Source organism: Onychostoma macrolepis, chromosome 12, assembly GCF_012432095.1.
Source record: "Onychostoma macrolepis isolate SWU-2019 chromosome 12, ASM1243209v1, whole genome shotgun sequence".
In the NCBI taxonomy this organism is placed as follows: domain Eukaryota; kingdom Metazoa; phylum Chordata; class Actinopteri; order Cypriniformes; family Cyprinidae; genus Onychostoma; species Onychostoma macrolepis.
In genome coordinates, this window is record NC_081166.1 from 15,157,437 (window position 1) to 15,175,725 (window position 18,289).

At 36.5% G+C, this 18,289-nt stretch overlaps 1 protein-coding gene across 8 annotated transcripts in view; it reads right to left on the minus strand.

The window, feature by feature from the left end:
• Positions 1-18,289, minus strand: part of ablim2 (actin binding LIM protein family, member 2) — a 71,860-nt gene that overhangs the window by 43,570 nt on the left and 10,001 nt on the right. For 3 of the 8 annotated variants that reach the window (XM_058793092.1, XM_058793096.1, XM_058793095.1), the window contains exons 1-2: positions 9,893-10,212; positions 1,584-1,739 (exon numbers count right to left, since the gene is read on the minus strand). In XM_058793092.1, coding sequence (XP_058649075.1) covers positions 1,584-1,739; positions 9,893-9,908 — 172 coding nt within the window. In that variant the 5' untranslated portion in view covers positions 9,909-10,212. Of the gene's footprint in view, positions 1-1,583; positions 1,740-9,892; positions 10,215-18,289 lie in introns of those variants that run through there. The other 5 variants (XM_058793093.1, XM_058793090.1, XM_058793094.1 and 2 more) reach the window with 4 other exon arrangements.

Consider the following 18,289-nt stretch of genomic DNA (forward strand, 5'->3'; position numbering starts at 1 on the left):
TTGCTTATCCAATTTTTCTCCGATACACCTATTATATCATTTTTATTAAGCATTTTGGATGAATAAAAATAAAAATCACTGTCTCACCACTGCTGACACTAACGGGGTGAAAGGTGAAAGTCTTCTTTAATTTAGAAATAATTTTATGCAGATTCCATATTTAATTCCGTAATTACTAATATTGAAACTCAAATACATTACAAAATTAAAAAAAAAAAAGCACTATAAGTATTTAACAACAGTAATGGTTACAATTAAAAATGGAAAATTCAACTGTATACACTACTGTTTAAAAGTTGAGGGTTAGTGAAGTCTAATAATTTGATCAAAAATAAAGAACAAGAAATATTGTGAAATATTATTAAAGTTTAAAATAACTGTTTCTATTTGAATATACTGTAAAATGTCATTTATTATGGAAAAGCAGAATTTTCCTTCCTTCATGATCCTTCAGAAATCACTATAATAGGCTGATTTGGTGCTCAAGAAGCATTTCTTACGCTGTAAGTACAAATGTACAAAAGCGGTCACTGGAGCACTACCTTTTCAGAAGGTACGCTTTTGTACCTTTTTAAGTAGAAGGTGCATATTAGTACTTAAAATGTACATATTAGTACCTAAATGGTATATATTAGCACATTTTTAAAGGGGTAGTGTATTATCAATGTTGAAAACAGTGGTGCTGATTAACTAATTTGTACAACTAATTTTGTGGAAAAGATTCTTTAAAAGCACAGCAATAGAAATAGAATAGAAATCCTTTGTCATGTAAAAAAGCATGACACATTGACTATTCAGAGAATACAAACTTTTCTAAATACACACCCATCCACAAAATAATGGTGAATTGCATATGACTATCTATTCTGTTTTACAAAACTAGTCTTAACAACTCTGTATTAAATCCATAATTATTTGTGCATAGCTTAAAGCAGTTACTTAAAACAATAAGAGTTAAGGGTGGGAGGTTATCAAAACAATAAGAGCAGCAACTGTAATTTGACTAATGGCGTGCAGTAACCGCACTGACTGTGAGGTAAGAATAAACGTGCTAAACTCTATTAAGAAGATCACATTGTCTCAACCCTGAGGTCACCTAGCAACCCCTGTCTGTATTCACAACATCATCAAGCTGAAAACAGCCGGTGCTGGGAGAAATGATCTTGCTTATGCATAACCAGACACACATACACAGACAGACAAAACAAGAATCCACAGTGACCCATCTGTTTGGCTTAATTGCAGCTATTCTTGATGAAATCAGATCGCAAACAGATGAAACACCGTCACCTTAATAAACTTCCTCTCTAAACGATGGTTGTGGCAGACCGCTGTCACAACAATATGCACCCCACCCTCCCCGTTCATGGACAATGATAGAGTTTGCTAACGTAAAAACAGTGTAATGCTGCACAACAAAATACCTTGAGGTTTTCATCACATTTGTTTTGTGTTCAGATTCTAGAAGCTGTACATTCAAAGCGCCTTTCAAGATTCCTTTAGGGTAAAAGCCATTATATAACTGTCTGAAAACTGCCACACAATAATAGATGGATTGAGTGGTGTCGTGATTGACGTGTTACCTTTGCAGACAAAGCACTTGATGTGGAAGTGTTTGTTCTGCACCCGGAGCACCTCGCCTTTGCAGGGCTTGCCACAGTTTTGACACGGGACGGGCCCGCTCTGCCGTTGTCCCTTCTGCTGCTCCAGGGGACTGTGAACAGCCTGCTGGTGAAATGCTGTGGAGACACAGTGAGAAAAAATTGGGCTGAAAAGAATACACATCCCCAAATACAGCATCAACTGACAGGTATAGAAACGTTTAGGAATCAGTCAACGACCTATACTAACCTGACCACATTAATCTGAATATTGGGGGGAACGTATGCTAGTATGCTACTGCAAATGCAGACATTGAATAGTCAATATTAAAAACATGTAATGATTTGGAATACATTATTTTATAGTAATAATAATATAATATGTTACTTTGAAAAGTAAATCCAGGAGTTGTCTACATCATCTCGTTGTCATAAATATTTTGACATCTGAAAATGTCATCAAAGCCTACAGTTTACTTTAGAATAATAATAATAATAATAATAATTTGCCATGAATCTTTAAACTCTGGGTAAAACCAGCGTAGCTTTGGTAACTAAAACAAATAAAAATTAAATAAAATTAAAAAAATTAAATCAGGTGGAAAGCTTTGCAAAAAATTTAATAAAAATTAACAAATAACTGAAATAAATAAGTTAAAGTACTAAAATGACTAAAAATAAAAAAGCTAAATAGAAATATTTAAAAAACTAATAAAAGTGACAAAATGACAAACGTTCCTAAAACCTAAACTAATATTAAAATTAAAACTAAAAAACAAAAGCTAACTTTAAAAATGTGAACAGTTCTCTAATAGTATATTTTTTAAATATTTTTATTATTTACTCATTTATTATTTTTTAACAATAATGTAGCGTGTAAATGTGTTACTCTTAAATGTAAATCCTGAAGTTGTCTACATCATATTCTTGTTGTGAATTTTTTGACATTTGGTAATATCATCCGTTTAAGTTTACGGTTTACTTAAAAAAACAAAAATGTGGCCACAAAAAAAGAGAATGGATTAATGTCATGGGAATGCATTCTTGTTTTTTCCCCCCTGCAGATCATGAGCGGGGATCCATACTAAAATATTACATGACCTTGTACCCTCTCACACCATTGTTCACGGATAATCACCGGAACAGTAAAGATGAGTTTGCGGTAGACATGGATGACGTCAGGGTTCTGCTCTCCTTTGTACATTTTTAAGCTGTCGTTTGCGCCTGTCTGGCACCCAATATTCACACCTACTCCATTACAAAGGTGTGTAAACTCAAACAAACACTTTAATACAGTCCAACACACAGCTAGAGAAAGACCTTCAACCTCTTGTTTTAAAAGGGCGTGTAGCAAAACTGGTTCTGTTGGATGTTCTGTTCCATTCTGTAGTGGGATTTTTCACAACAGGTGCTCATTTTGTGAAGTCTAAGGGATAAATGGCTACAGAGAAATGTGTTTTTGCTTGTTCTCAGAGGCGAAAACCAGCATTTGTCCCTCATTGATTGAGAAGTTTGTAAGAGCTGCTGGTTTCAGCTCGCTCACACAGACTTACTGAGCGCCTTTGACTCTAATTAGATAGAAGTGCTTTGGGAGGAAACTAAAGAAATCATTGAATGTGTGTTTGTTTGTGTGTGTGTTTGACAGCATTTGTCATGTCACGGGGAAAGACAACCTATCTGCCAAGTCATAATAGTGGTCACACAGTATGAGACACCTCTTTAAAAGTCTGCATGAACCGGAAGTTGCTGCCGACTTTATTTCAGTGTAGTGACGTATTTCCAGCTGAAACGGAATATTGAATAGAGGGCGGGGTTTTATTTTAACGTTTTTTTCCATAATGTATGCTTCCAATAAAGAAGAGCAAGCTTTAAGTCCTATCAACCCTCATAAAGAGGTCAATGCATTTAACGAATGGCAGGTACATTCCAGCTACCACCACAAAGAAAGACCTATGGGAACAGGAAGGACAAACATTTTCATTCAAGACTAGCATTTAGACTCATCTACATTTTTAAACCTTGGGTGAACCCATTGTAGTTATTGTTAACTAAAATGAAAACTATTAAAATCATTTTCGGTTACTAAAAAATAGAGATGACAGTTTAAAAAATAAACAAAAACAAACTTTAGAAATGTTGCCTTTTCAAATAATGGGAATAAATGAAGGATGCACCGAATGTTCAGCAACCGAAACTATTTGGCCAAAAATAGCACAAAAAAAAAAATAATATAGCGAAATAATACAGAATAAGCGAAAAGACCGAATAGCTAAATTGTACCAAACAATGACATTTTTGGTGACGCAATCAAATGGCAAGCAGCGTAGAGTGAGAGGCGTGCACTCTTTATAATGCAGCAAACATGTCGGCGGTGTGGAAGCATTTAAAACAAAAATCATTACAAGCACCGACAGCGAGAGACTGTTTACTACTGAGGATAATGAGAAGAGGAAAGGGTGGTTGTTGCTGGTTACTGTATGATGATTGAAATCACGAAATAGCCTTAAACAATTAGTAAATAAACTGCAAAACGTTATGTTTTCTTGCACAAATTGTATGTATTCTGACAGCGCTGCACGAGCTCGCGTGCCGCACCAGAGTTCAAAGTCCAATGGAAAATCTGCGCTGAAACAGTGTTATTCGTCAGTTGCTCAGTAATATTTTTATGAATTCTTACAAGGCATGTGACAATGCGATACGTGTGACAAACATCTTCCTAAATTTGTAATGAGAGTCATATATAAATCTGCAGTTGTCAACAAAAAGAAGCACTGAGGTTTCCGCCAAAATAAGCTGAGAAAAAGCAAGAACTCCATCACCATTCATAAATGTTAGTATTATAATTTTACTGTTGTTCTGTAAAACAAAATAAAAAATTAAGACAATAATAATAAGAATTATAATTACAACAGCTCTATTAATACATTTATTATAATATTCACACAGTGTTCAAATTGGGATCTGTAATATTTTCTTATGTTTTAAAAGAATTCTCTTCTGCAACCAGCTTCAGCAGATTTTTGAGTTTTAAGTATATACAACAAAAAATTGAGAATCTCCCACAAAAATAAGTTGAGCAAACTCAGAAATCTGCTGAAGTTGGTTGCCTTAAAATTTTAAGTTGGTTCAAGTTGTTTTTTTTTGTTTTTTTCACAGTGTGGAACCTTCAAAGCACACACAGTACAGGTACAGTTTGTGTCAGTTAACCTCTTCATTAAATGGAGTTTACGAGGTGTTAAACATGTTCTGTGTATGAAATTAAAATGTATCTGCTGGTGGTCAGGATTACGAGAAGCCTCCTTTATATATAACCAAACATCCTCCCAGTTAAAATCTGGATCCAAGTCGGGGCAATCATGTCTCCACAGCCTGTCTAGTGACAGTTTAGAATAGCAGGTTTCCAAAATAAAATTATATAATGTAGACACCAAACCACTATTATTTTCTTGAACAGCAATTAATCTATACAATGGATGCACAAGTAAAGGTTGTTGCCAAGGTATGCCATATACTTTGAGGGCCGATCATATTTTTAAACTGTTGTTTTGTAATTGTTTATTTTTTTTCTTTAAACAGTAAAAAAAAAAAAAAACACATTTTGGCTATTTAATTTATTCAGTGGTGAAAAAAAATTGGCAAAATACATGGCTTCAGTTTCTTCGGCCAAGAATTTTCATTTTGGTGCATCCCAGAATAAATACGTTTACATACATTTTTATTTCAATTTTATTTCAACTGAAATACATTTTATTTCAATTACTTGTACATACAAGTAATCGAAATAAAAAATAATTTAAAGTTTAAACAAATATAAAAAAAAAAATAAAAAAAAAATAGGCAAAAGCACATGAAATTACTAAAACTGAAACTGAATTTACAACTACAAATACAGAAATAGAAGCTGATTCAAAATATGAATAAACACTAATATTATATAAGTTCACTTCACAGTTCTTGAAAAGGGGTTAAATGTTACGGGGTAAAAATAGCCAGTCATAAACCGTCTAAAAGGTTACATCATTAAACATTCATACACTTTGTACCTCTCAGCATTTGAGAGTGTTAACTCAAATGATGAAGACATTGTCATCCAGAATTAATTTACGCTGATTATTTTTTGTTTTTCTGCAGAACCAAAAAAGTATGTTGAGGATCATTTTATGTACAAAAAAAAAACAATGAGACATTTTGGAAAATACCTTCTGTGCAGAAGAAACAAAGGGCGAACTATTACTATAGCTTTCAAGTCACAATGTCGGTCAAGTGTAAAAGCCTATATACTATAGGGAGTATAAAGTGATTGTGGTTGCAACCTGATCTCACAGAATTCCGTGTAATGTTCACGGACTTAATTAACCCCGAATCTGTGGTGGTATCACGGAATCGCCGAAAATTCCGTGATGGGCTCACAGAAGGCATCAGCCGTGGTCCATTCACGGATTCACTGGTTCAACACCAGCGCTGCGTAAAAAGAGTGACTCCGATGCAGTTATATTTTGTATATAAATTTATACTTTCACTGGAGTACCTGACCCCACCCCTACCCTAAACCTACCCAGTTCTGAACAATAATGATGACGAGAAATTTCCCAGTATCACGACGGCATATTGATGCTAAGGGTTTCCGTGCGTGGAGCGCGGCTGATGCCTGTCACTGACTTACATTGGTATCACTTCTGTGAGCCCATCACGGAATTTTTTCTGTGAGCCCATCACGGAATTTTCGGCGATTCCGTGATGCCACCACAGATTCGGAGGTTAATTAAATCATCATGTTGGTGGTTCCAACCAGCACAAAGCTTCCATAAACTAGAAAACCACATCATAAAAGAGAGAAAACAGTGATTGAATCTTATAAGCCTAACCACATCTCCTCTGATAAGAACTCGTAAGTGAGGGTGGATCATCATTAAGTTCTCATGAAGTACAAAAACAATCCAGAGCTTTCCCAAATCTCTGATTCCTTTCAACCTGAGCCAAATATCTGCGGTTCAAGTAATAAAGGCATGAAGCCGTACTGCAGTAGTAAGATCTCTATCACTGCCGCACCCGCTCTCTTCATACACTCATCTGCATGCTTCAGATGTCCACACCATATATCATCAAAACCTCTGTAAGCACGACCAACTAAAGGTCAGCGTAAGGGAGGAGTTTGTTCCACATGTCGCTAAACACACACACACCTTACTTTTCACCAGCTTTCTCGTTCATACAGCCAGAGTCATCCATCTTTAAGCAGGTTCTCCATAAATAGAGCATCTAGTCAACCCGTGGGGATTCCATAATGCCCTACTACATTCTGCTTGAGGTCCATGCGCATGGCTGACATGACTGTGTATCTGAAAGGCTCAGATTTCCACCGCAGGATCTCTCTGCCATTCAACTAGCCAAAAATCACTCGTCATTTGCCTTATTTTGCAAATGCAATTGTGGGTTTTGGGGTATGATTGAATAATAGAAAGCCTTTGAATACTAGAACATTCATCTTATTATTCTTGTGCTGCAGCATAATTCAATACTGCAGCTTACTTCTATAGTTATGAGTTATATAAGAGCCCCATTCCTTAAATATCACACTGTGCATGTCGAAACTGTTTGATGTTCCCTATAAGCAATGAGGAGAGGTTTATATTTTCATCTCCTGCATTCACCATCTCTTTATTCACTTCCACTGAAGTGTACAACTTCATGAAACGAATTAAGTCACATCTTGACCTCAAAGCGACCTAGTAAGTCACATTTAGATGATTCTTCTGTATTAAATGTCACTCATCGGGTTGTCAGCTGTGCAAGGTGAAACAGCCAATGAGAAGTTTCCAGAGCGCAAGACAAATAAATATGGAAATAAAAAAATCAAATATATTGTTTATTTGATGGCAGTCACCTAATAAAAACAGATAGTATAAAATTGGTAAATGATACTATTTTTGTAAATAAGAGACTACAAAATAGAATGATTGTAAAAGTAAATTTAAGTAAAATGTACAGTATAAAAAATGATGTTAATTTTAAGATTTGTTAAAGATTATATTAAAGTAAGTGTTATTAAATTATAATTGTTTTGTATAACTTGGAAATCCACAAGCTAGTGCATACATCAATGTGCAGCTGTACATACTCCTTTTCATTTAGTTCTAGAGTTAAATGTTAAATCATTTTCAGACGACTGAGGAAAAACAAGTAGCTTACTGTGTACTGGTGAGGAAAATCCTGCAAAATTAAAAGATTTTGGTGGTAAAGTCACAGCAAATACTCCAAGAGACGCTTACATCCTTCTATAAGAAACTTAAAGCACTAATTTGTCCACAAGGCTTGCAGCTCTGTGTGTGAGGATGATCCTCGGACATGGCAGGATGATTAAAGGATTTTAAAGCAAATTACACGCTCATGAGCATGGAGAGCCCATTTTGAGGCAACCAGAGGTAACTCCATTTCAGCAGCTTTCCGCCTTGGAGGACAACAACAGGAACCACAGTAATGGATTTAAAGCACTTAATCAAAGTCTCATTCATTGTGGTAGTGAAAAAACAAGATAAACATCCAAGACTCAATGCCACAGATTATATTTGTGCACTTATGTTCATTGATATACCAATTTCGTACTCCCAAGGACAAATGAAACAAAAAATACCTCGGATGCACCATTACATTTTTTTGCAGAGCAAGAATCAGATTTTATAAATCCAGTTCACATTTGCAAAGATAACAATACCTTTTATATTTAATTTCTTAATATTTCTTTCAGATCTGTTTTCCTGCATTAAAGAGGCAGAGCACAGAAAGAGAGTTTGTTTACTGTCACCAGGGTCAGCACTAAGGTATTTCTGCAGCTGCTGAGACTCTTCCAACAGTTATATCATGACTTGGATGTGTTTGCCCTTGTGAAAGTGTGACAGCAAGGCCATCCAAGCAATTTAGAGTATTGCTTGTGTGCCAAAACTACCTGATAACTGATTATCTACTGTTTTGCAGTCAGAATGAGATTTCAAACAGCTGATAAATACAGTATGTCACACTAACTGTTTTTGCTTGTAAGCAGTGCTTGAGATGAGACGACTTAAGGACAAAAAGCAATACTTTGGATAAAGGAGGAAACAGTTTAATGTTAAAAACACCTTAATGATAGATTTGTTTAATACAAACACACAGCTTTTCGCTCCAGTCAATCATTGGAATATTGTGATGTTTTTATCAGCTGTTTGAACTCTCATTCTGACGGCAATCATTCATTGCAGAGGATCCATTGGTGAGCCAGTGATGTAATGCTAAAATTTCTGCAAATCGGATCAAATGATAAATCAAACTCATTGATATCTTGGATGAGTACATTTTCAGCAGATTTTAAATTTAGGGTGAACTATTCCTTTTAAAAAACGATTCCTATTCTCAGTTACAAAGTCAGCACTGTCACTGGATAATGCACAATTTCTGTTTTCAAAGTGTTTTGAATATTTACAAACAGCAAATGATTTTAAAAACTAATTGCAGAGTAAAGGATCACACTGTATTCACTGGCAACCAACCAAGCTTATCGATCTACATTATCAACCACCAGTCTTAATACCAATTCACATAAAATTTTCCATTTTTGCCTGCTAACAACCTTAATGCACACTGAACACATTTAAAAAGCAATTATCTGCCTTTCTTATTTAGATATCATTGCAGTGTCTAAATTTGACAATCAAAATAAAACCTTATTTAGCCTCACAGTACTAGACATACAAACCTATAATAATAATCAATTTCTCTTTAATTGCCACTCAAAAAATAACTACATGTCAGCATGTCAGTATCCATTCCCCCTCCCCTTCATGTTTTCACTGTCTCCTTCTGCCACTCACACACACACACACACACACACACATGCAAACATCTCTAGACTGCTGTCCAAGGAGGCCAGATTGCATCCGAGCGCCTGGAGTGCAACAGTGTGTCCTTCTGCCAAAACCATGCATATTCTCTAGGTGGACTGTTATTGTTGTTGTTTTAATAGACAACAATCATAATAATGTTTTGCAGAGCCTCAATGTAACAAAAATACTACTCACATTGTACATTTGCGATATGCTTACCATATAACATGCATTATGAATAAAAATGCCATAGTCTTAAAGCCCCAAATTCAATGATGATAAACAGGCTGAACATCATAACCCTCATAAGCCTCGACATTAGTAAAATGAAATCAACATGTAAAATGACAGGATCCCATTTACAAAGCGGCAGAACCGCCACCTGAAATAATAATTAAAAAAAAAAACAGGCAGAGCGTCAAAGCGCAACATTACCTTTTTCTTCAGGCATCGTCTCCCGTAATCACGTCTATTCTGTAAATAAGAGAATGAGCCTGCTGTTTAAAAAAAAGATATATCCGACAGTATTTCAGTGGAGCACAGCGGTTTACTCTGGTACATGTTAATGCTGAGCTCCTCTCGCGAGCGACGGAGAAATGCGTTTCACACAGCGCGTGTCACAGCGATACTACAGGAATGAACGCAGGTCATATGATTCCCGCCTCACACTTGAGCTACTGCAGCAATCCATTATAAATAGAAGCTTCTCGATCAAAAACATGACACCCCTTCCCAAATATCTGAGGGCGTTTACCGTATTTTCTCTGTGTGAGGTACGCAGCTGGACTATCATTCAGCCCAGTTGGGGGGAAAAAAAACAATATATGAATCAACCAGTTATTAACGTGAGAAACATGCTGCATACTTTTAAATGTTTCCGCGTTTTAGGCTATAAACTTATATCAGGTCTAAGGACACTGGAATGTCATCAAACGATATTTTAATATTTTATATAATTTAGCATATTTTACATTCCATAATTTCTTTTTTTTTTCTTTACCTTTTCCAAATGCTGGAAGTCTCACAATATTCATAATATACAATTAAATTAAATTAGGATAGGCCTTTGTACCTTAGAATAAATAGGATGTTTCCTCAAATAATTATTATTATTTATATTTCATCTTAAAGAGACAACCAAAAAGTATTGTTCCACTTTTCTAGCACTTTAATTACTAACAATGAAGAAAATGTGTTGAAACTATGAAAAATATAAATATAAATATGAATAAGTTTATTTAATATAAAATGGATATACACAAGGATATTAGGGCTGCCTTCGACTAAAGATTTTTCTGGTTGACTAATAGTCGTTTTTTTAAGCATTAGTCGACTATTATAAAAATATGTTTATACGTTTATAAAAATAATAATGAGCCTTTAATTGCCTACATAGCCTAATAAGTGCTCAAGCTTGCCACAGTGCACCGGCAGATATAATAATTATGAATGTGTCAGGGAAAAACAGCAAGTAGACTGCATTAACATTTAAATAATTTATTGATAAACTAGTCCTTTCTTTGTTTTCAACTTAAGAGATGAAGGCAGCGACACTGACTCATCATCTCCGCAGTAGTGATGTGCCTTTATGCATGTTTCATTACATAATCTGAGAATTTTTTTTTTCTATTTGAATTGTTTCATTTAGAAGTAGACATTTCACTCACTATAGATATATATGATATATGATATATATGTCTGTAAAGGCAAGTAGGCCTATACACGGAGTTTCGAAGTGACGTGCTCAGGTTCACAGAGACTGAGACGGCAGAAAGCGCATCCTGTTTGCTTTCATTGTTTTACAAAAGCGCAACGTTTCATTGTTATTGTGAGTGCACACAAATAAACAAAGTCTTTATAGATTCGAAAAATTTATTACTTTTATCTGTATGACCAAAAATGGAGTATTTTAAAGTGCCCCTATTATGGATTTTTGAAAATTACCTTTCATGCATTGTGTAACGCAGCTCTAAGTGAATGAAAACATCCTGCAAAGTTTTAAATCTGAAAGTGCACCATGTATGAAGTTATTGTCTCTCAAAAGAAAGAGTCAGCATGAAACATTAGCATATTGGCCGCCCACTTGTTGGTCTTTTCGTGTTAGTCTGAATGAAAATGCAAATTCATTCTTTGCCACTAGGTGCCGCTTTTGGAGCAGTAAAAATAGCGGTTTCCCCGGTAACGCTGTACACAAAGCAGCACTGCCCTCACAAATGCTGCTTTATCAGGCATTATAGGCATGATGAAATGAAAATGAGACCAATCAGACAATCACCGCAGATTAGTGTCAAGCAAATGAGGGGTTTGGAAAAATTAATCGTTGAGCGAATCGTTTAGGAGTCGTTGAGCAAGTACAGTAAAAATAGATGCATATTATAAGACAATGAAAGGGTTATCAAGGGCGCACGTTTTTCTAGGTTAACATTAGATTGAGCGCCCATGTAAAGTTGCTACTACATGCATCTTTCAGATGAAAAGCCTTATTTGAAGTAGTGAGCGTTTGGATGTCCTGCCCGATGTATTACCACATAGACCAGCCGTTATCGATCTGTCCGTCACGGACTGTGTGATTTCGCCATGCACTTCGTGTGGAATTTTTTCTTCTGCGACTAAGCGACTAATAAAATTTTAGTCGACCAAGCCTCTTCTTGTCAACTAACGGTTAGTCGACTATTAGGGGGCAGCCCTAAAGGATTAAGCTAACAAAAACAATTTTTACAATGTAGGATGTTCCAAATAAACATGAAACAGGCAAACAAAACCAGAGTGACCAACTGCATCCGTTGCTATCCTATAATGCCACACACAGCCCTATCTGACTCAGTCAGAACCCTTTATTTTATTACGACATACCTTTGCACATGAGATCATGCCTTATATTGACTTGTTTGTGTTTTCCTTGTCATTTGGAATCCACCTTTCCTTGGAAAATGACTGGATTGTGATGGATTGGATGCCTGTAACAACAGTTGCAAGCTGATATTTTACCATCAGTGCTCTATTAGCAAGAACACACTTGAATGCAGTCGCTCTAATGAAAGTTCTAAAATATGAACAGAGCCATGGCAGGCATTTATGAACCGCAGAACTTTTCACACACCCGGTCCATTTAATTAATGCATTCATGAGGTCAGAGGGGCTCAAATCTTTTCCAGTTCTGAAGACTCCTCAATCCAGCTCCATCTCTGTACACGGTTCACTCTTTGATGTCTAATCGCAGAGCATGAGTCAATGTCATACTGCTATCTCACTCTCTCACATGTCCTCTATAAGTCCTGAATAATGATCAGGCTTGTGAACGGGCAGCTAGCACCTGTCAGGGGCTTTTGCAATAAAGGCAGGAGCCATTTCAAATTCCAACACTTACTTACGTCAGTACAAACTTCACTAGAACTGACTGCAAAATGTTTTTCTCCTCTCCATAGAGATTTACTTCAACAAAGTTAAAGGTCCATATTAAATGGAAAACCAAACAAGTAATTAATTACAATTTTTTTTTTACTGTGCTAAATTTGCTGCCGTAAGCATTTGGCTTCAGTTTCTGTCAGCACCATTAAAAATGATTGTTTAGACACTCACTCAAATCTGTGCTGGCAATCCATGGGAAAAAAAAATAATGAAAGAGGCATTGTTCTAAAGTGAGAGATGGCAAAACAGAAAAAAAAGGAGCGACAGAGTGAGCGAGCCAAGCTCGGTCTTCAGAGAAAACACATTACATAATTCCCTTTGTATGATTTGCAAAGATAGAGAACATGTGCCTGACTAATCTGTGCTCATTTTTCTGTCCGTCGAGATGATTTATTTTAAAAGTTTGACACCCTGTGGGCGTTTTCTTCTCTGTATGTAGTCATCATCTTAAACAAATTTGCTTCCAAATATTATAGGATATTTTCAGGCTATTTATCATCTGGACATCATGATTAATAGAGACGGTAGGATAGCCAGAAGCAGATAAGTTGGCAAACACCAAAACCACTTAAGTTGTTTAGGATACCCAACCAAATCTACAAAGATAAGTATTACACATAATTGACCTCTTCTGGATATATTCAGGTAAACAGAATCTTTTAAAAAGTATTTTTAGTAATAAAAAAATAAAACAAACATAAAATGCGTGTAATTAATGAAAAAATAATAAAACAAAAACTATATCATGTGAAATTGTGTTTTTGTGTGTGTGTGTGTATACAGTTCATTTATATGTGTAAGAGAGAGTGTAGAGTACAAGCAGTGTTTGAACATTGGTTTGAATTGAATATTGTGACCTCATCAGGATCCAAAAAAAAGAAAACAATGTATACACTCACAGAGACACATTCTGTACACGAACACTGCCAGTGTCAAAATAGCTCAACTTCACTTTCTACACTTTGATCTACATTTAAAAGTCTTTCAACACTTTTACTTCAACTTCATCCTATATCTGCTTTGCCTGAGCTAATGGAGAGAGTAATAGGGGCCACAGAAGGATAGAGATAACAGAGAGAGAGAGAGAAACAGGGATGGGGATGTACTCTGCTTGCTCCAACTCAGACACCCTTAAGATTCAAGTCATGAATAATTTACAGAGGTCCTTTACTCTCTCCACGTAACCTGAGACTCTAAAGCACAGCAGCAGTGCTCAGGTGTCAAATCTCAACAACACATGCAGCTGAGGGTGAGAACTACAGTACATTAGATTATGGAAATTCATGGAAAACCATGAAGACAACTGTAATTAAACTATTTAAAAGATTTTTTTTTAAAGTTGTAAACCAAAGATTACTGGAATAAATTTTACAAGAAAATACTTTTTCATTCTTTTGTTGGGACGTTTTATTTTATTTTAATAAAATGAAAATTAAAAGAATTTCAAATCACATGAGCCAATATTTTGACTCGAAACACTCTTTCACAGATTGGAGAGCCTCTGCCCATCTTTACTTCTGAGAGACTCTGCCTAGACATCCCTTTTATAGCTAATCATGTTACAGACCTGATGTCAATTAACTTAATTAGTTGCTAGATGTTCTCCCAGCTGAATCTTTTCAAAATTTCTTGTTTTTTCAGCCCTTTGTTGCCCCCGTGCCGACTTTTTTGAGACCTGAAGCAGGCATCAAATTTGAAATGAGCTCATTTAGTGGATAAAAGTATAAAATTTCTCTGTTTAAACATGTTATGTTCTCTATGTTCTATTGTGAATAAAATATTGGCTCATGTGATTTGAAAGTCTTTTAGTTTTCACTTTATTCAAATAAAAAAAAAATGTCCCAACATTTCCGGAATTTGGGTTGTCCTTAGAACGTCATGTTTAATTCAATGTGTTACTTGCTTTTTCTTTTCTTTTTTTTGTGTGGTTATTATCATCTTAATCGTTCTACATTTTTAGTTTGTTAAGAGTACAGTAAGCAACATTTTATGATGTGCGAGGAAAGCCGTGATTGAATCAAGCATCTAGAAAATAAAGCAAAACAGGAGAGAACAAAAATATTGGAGTCATTTTCTTTATTTACAGCTAAATCTGACGTTAATTCAAGCTCAAACTGATTAATTAGCTGAAGTTATTACACAAACACCTGCCTCATTAACACCAGTTCTTTGTGGTTTGAACAACGGATTTGTGAAGTTACTGTGATTTCGTGAGTAGTTATTTCTTCAAAAACGCATTGCACTATTTTAGCAAAAACAGCGAGTTGTATGGAAAACGCATCCCTGCCTGACACAGCAACACTGGTTCAACCAATGGCGTATACGGCAGGACTATCTTTTTGCGCAACTAATGGCAGACAGGGCCGCGTTCTGAAACCTGTCTGGAAACAGTCATTATTTTAGTCAAAATTGATAAAGTTATTCAAAAAATATTGTATTACAAAAACATCACTGTAGTTTGAGTTCCGGTTTCACAAAGATTGTTGAAATTTCACAGCAATTTTCCTTCAATTTTTAACCAAAACATGCAAAAAAAATAAAATCTGCTGATTTATAGCTCCTAAGCTGAGAACACTGACCACCAGTAAATTCAGACCTGACCTATCAGTTTAGCACAAGGTTTCTACATTCTGGGTTTGTCCCCATAACCTCAGCACTCTTCTGGTTACCGTGGCGGGATGAGAGGGGTGATGGGTAGAGAATCATCACACTCTGCTGTAACATTCCATTCCAAAGATACACCAACAATATACACACACACACACCAAGCTCAGAAATCATCAAGGGCTTTGGGCAAAAAAGCCACCAAAATTAACAAAAAATTCCCCCCAAACGTAAGATAAGTTGACAAAAAAAAAAGAAGAAAAAAAAGAAAAAACACAACCGAACTAAATATAATGATGGTCACGATGGCCAATCACACACATTTCTGTTGAGTATATGAATGCAGTGGCCAATCAGAGACATTTAGTTTATTGCTATCTCTCTCTCTATATATACATATATATACATATACATATATATACAGTGGGGCAAAAAAGTATTTAGTCAGCCACCAATTGTGCAAGTTCTCCCACTTAAAAAGATGAGAGGGGCCTGTAATTTTCATCATAGGTATACCTCAACTATGACAGACAAAATGAGGAAAAAAATCCAGAAAATCACATTGTAGGATTTTTAAAGAATTTATTTGCAAATTATGGTGGAAAATAAGTATTTGGTCAATAACAAAATTTCATCTCAATACTTTGTTATATACCCTTTGTTGGCAATGACAGCGGTCAAACGTTTTCTGTAAGTCTTCTCAAGGTTTTCACACACTGTTGCTGGTATTTTGGCCCATTCCTCCATGCAGATCTCCTCTAGAGCAGTAATGTTTTGGGGCTGTCGCTGGGCAACACTGACTCCAAAGATTTTCGATGGGGTTGAGATCTGGAGACTGGCTAGGCCACTCCAGGACCTTGAAATGCTTCTTATGAAGCCACTCCTTCGTTGCCCGGGCGGTGTGTTTGGGATCATTGTCATGCTGAAAGACCCAGCCACGTTTCATCTTCAATGCCCTTGCTGATGGAAGGAGGTTTTCACTCAAAATCTCACGATACATGGCCCCATTCATTCTTTCATTTACACGGATCAGTCGTCCTGGTCCCTTTGCAGAAAAACAGCCCCAAAGCATGATGTTTCCACCCCCATGCTTCACAGTAGGTATGGTGTTCTTTGGATGCAACTCAGCATTCTTTCTCCTCCAAACACGACAAGTTGAGTTTTTACCAAAAAGTTCTATTTTGGTTTCATCTGACCATATGACATTCTCCCAATGCTCTCTAGCAAAATTCAGACGGGCCCGGACATGTACTGGCTTAAGCAGGGGGACACGTCTGGCACTGCAGGATTTGAGTCCCTGGCGGCGCAGTGTGTTACTGATGGTAGCCTTTGTTACTTTGGTCCCAGCTCTCTGCAGGTCATTCACTAGGTCCCCCCGTGTGGTTCTGGGATTTTTGCTCACAGTTCTTGTGATCATTTTGACCCCACGGGATGAGATTTTGCGTGAAGCCCCAGATCGAGGGAGACTATCAGTGGTCTTGTATGTCTTCCATTTTCTAATAATTGCTCCCACAGTTGATTTCTTCACACCAAGCTGCTTACCTATTGCAGATTCAGTCTTCACAGCCTGGTGCAGGTCTACAATTTTGTTTCTGGTGTCCTTTGACAGCTCTTTGGTCTTGGCCATGGTGGAGTTTGGAGTTGGACTGTTTGAGGTTGTGGACAGGTGTCTTTTATACTGATAACGAGTTCAAACAGATGCCATTAATACAGGTAACGAGTGGAGGACAGAGGAGCCTCTTAAAGAAGAAGTTACAGGTCTGTGAGAGCCAGAAATCTTGCTTGTTTGTAGGTGACCAAATACTTATTTTACCAAGGAATTTACCAATTAATTCTTTAAAATCCTATAATGTGATTTTCTGGATTTTTTTCTCATTTTGTCTCTCATAGTTGAGGTATACCTATAATGAAAATTACAGGCCTCTCTCATCTTTTTAAGTGGGAGAACTTGCACAATTGGTGGCTGACTAAATACTTTTTTGCCCCACTGTACATACACATATACATATATATATATATATACACACACACATACATACAGTGAGGAAAATAAGTATTTGAACACCCTGCTATTTTGCAAGTTCTCCCACTTAGAAATCATGGAGGGGTCTGAAATTGTCATCGTGGGTGCATGTCCACTGTGAGAGACATAATCTAAAAAAAAATCCAGAAATCACAATGTATGATTTTTAACTATTTATTTGTATGATACAGCTGCAAATAAGTATTTGAACACCTGAGAAAATCAATGTTAATATTTGGTACAGTAGCCTTTGTTTGCAATTACAGAGGTCAAACGTTTCCTGTAGTTTTTCACCAGGTTTGCACACACTGCAGGAGGGATTTTGGCCCACCTCCACACAGATCTTCTCTAGATCAGTCAGGTTTCTGGCCTGTCGCTGAGAAACACTCCCTCCAAAGATTCTCTATTGGGTTTAGGTCTGGAGACTGGCTAGGCCACGCCAGAACCTTGATATGCTTCTTACAGAGCCACTCCTTGGTTATCCTGGCTGTGTGCTTGGTCATTGTCATGTTGGAAGACCCAGCCTCGACCCATCTTCAATGCTCTAACTGAGGGAAGGAGGTTGTTCCCCAAAATCTCACAATACATGGCCCCGGTCATCCTCTCCTTAATACAGTGCAGTCGCCCTGTCCCATGTGCAGAAAAACACCCCAAAGCATGATGCTACCACCCCATGCTTCACAGTAGGGATGGTGTTCTTGGGATGGTACTCATCATTCTTCTTCCTCCAAACACGTTTAGTGGAATTATGACCAAAAGTTCTATTTTGGTCTCATCTGACCACATGACTTTCTCCC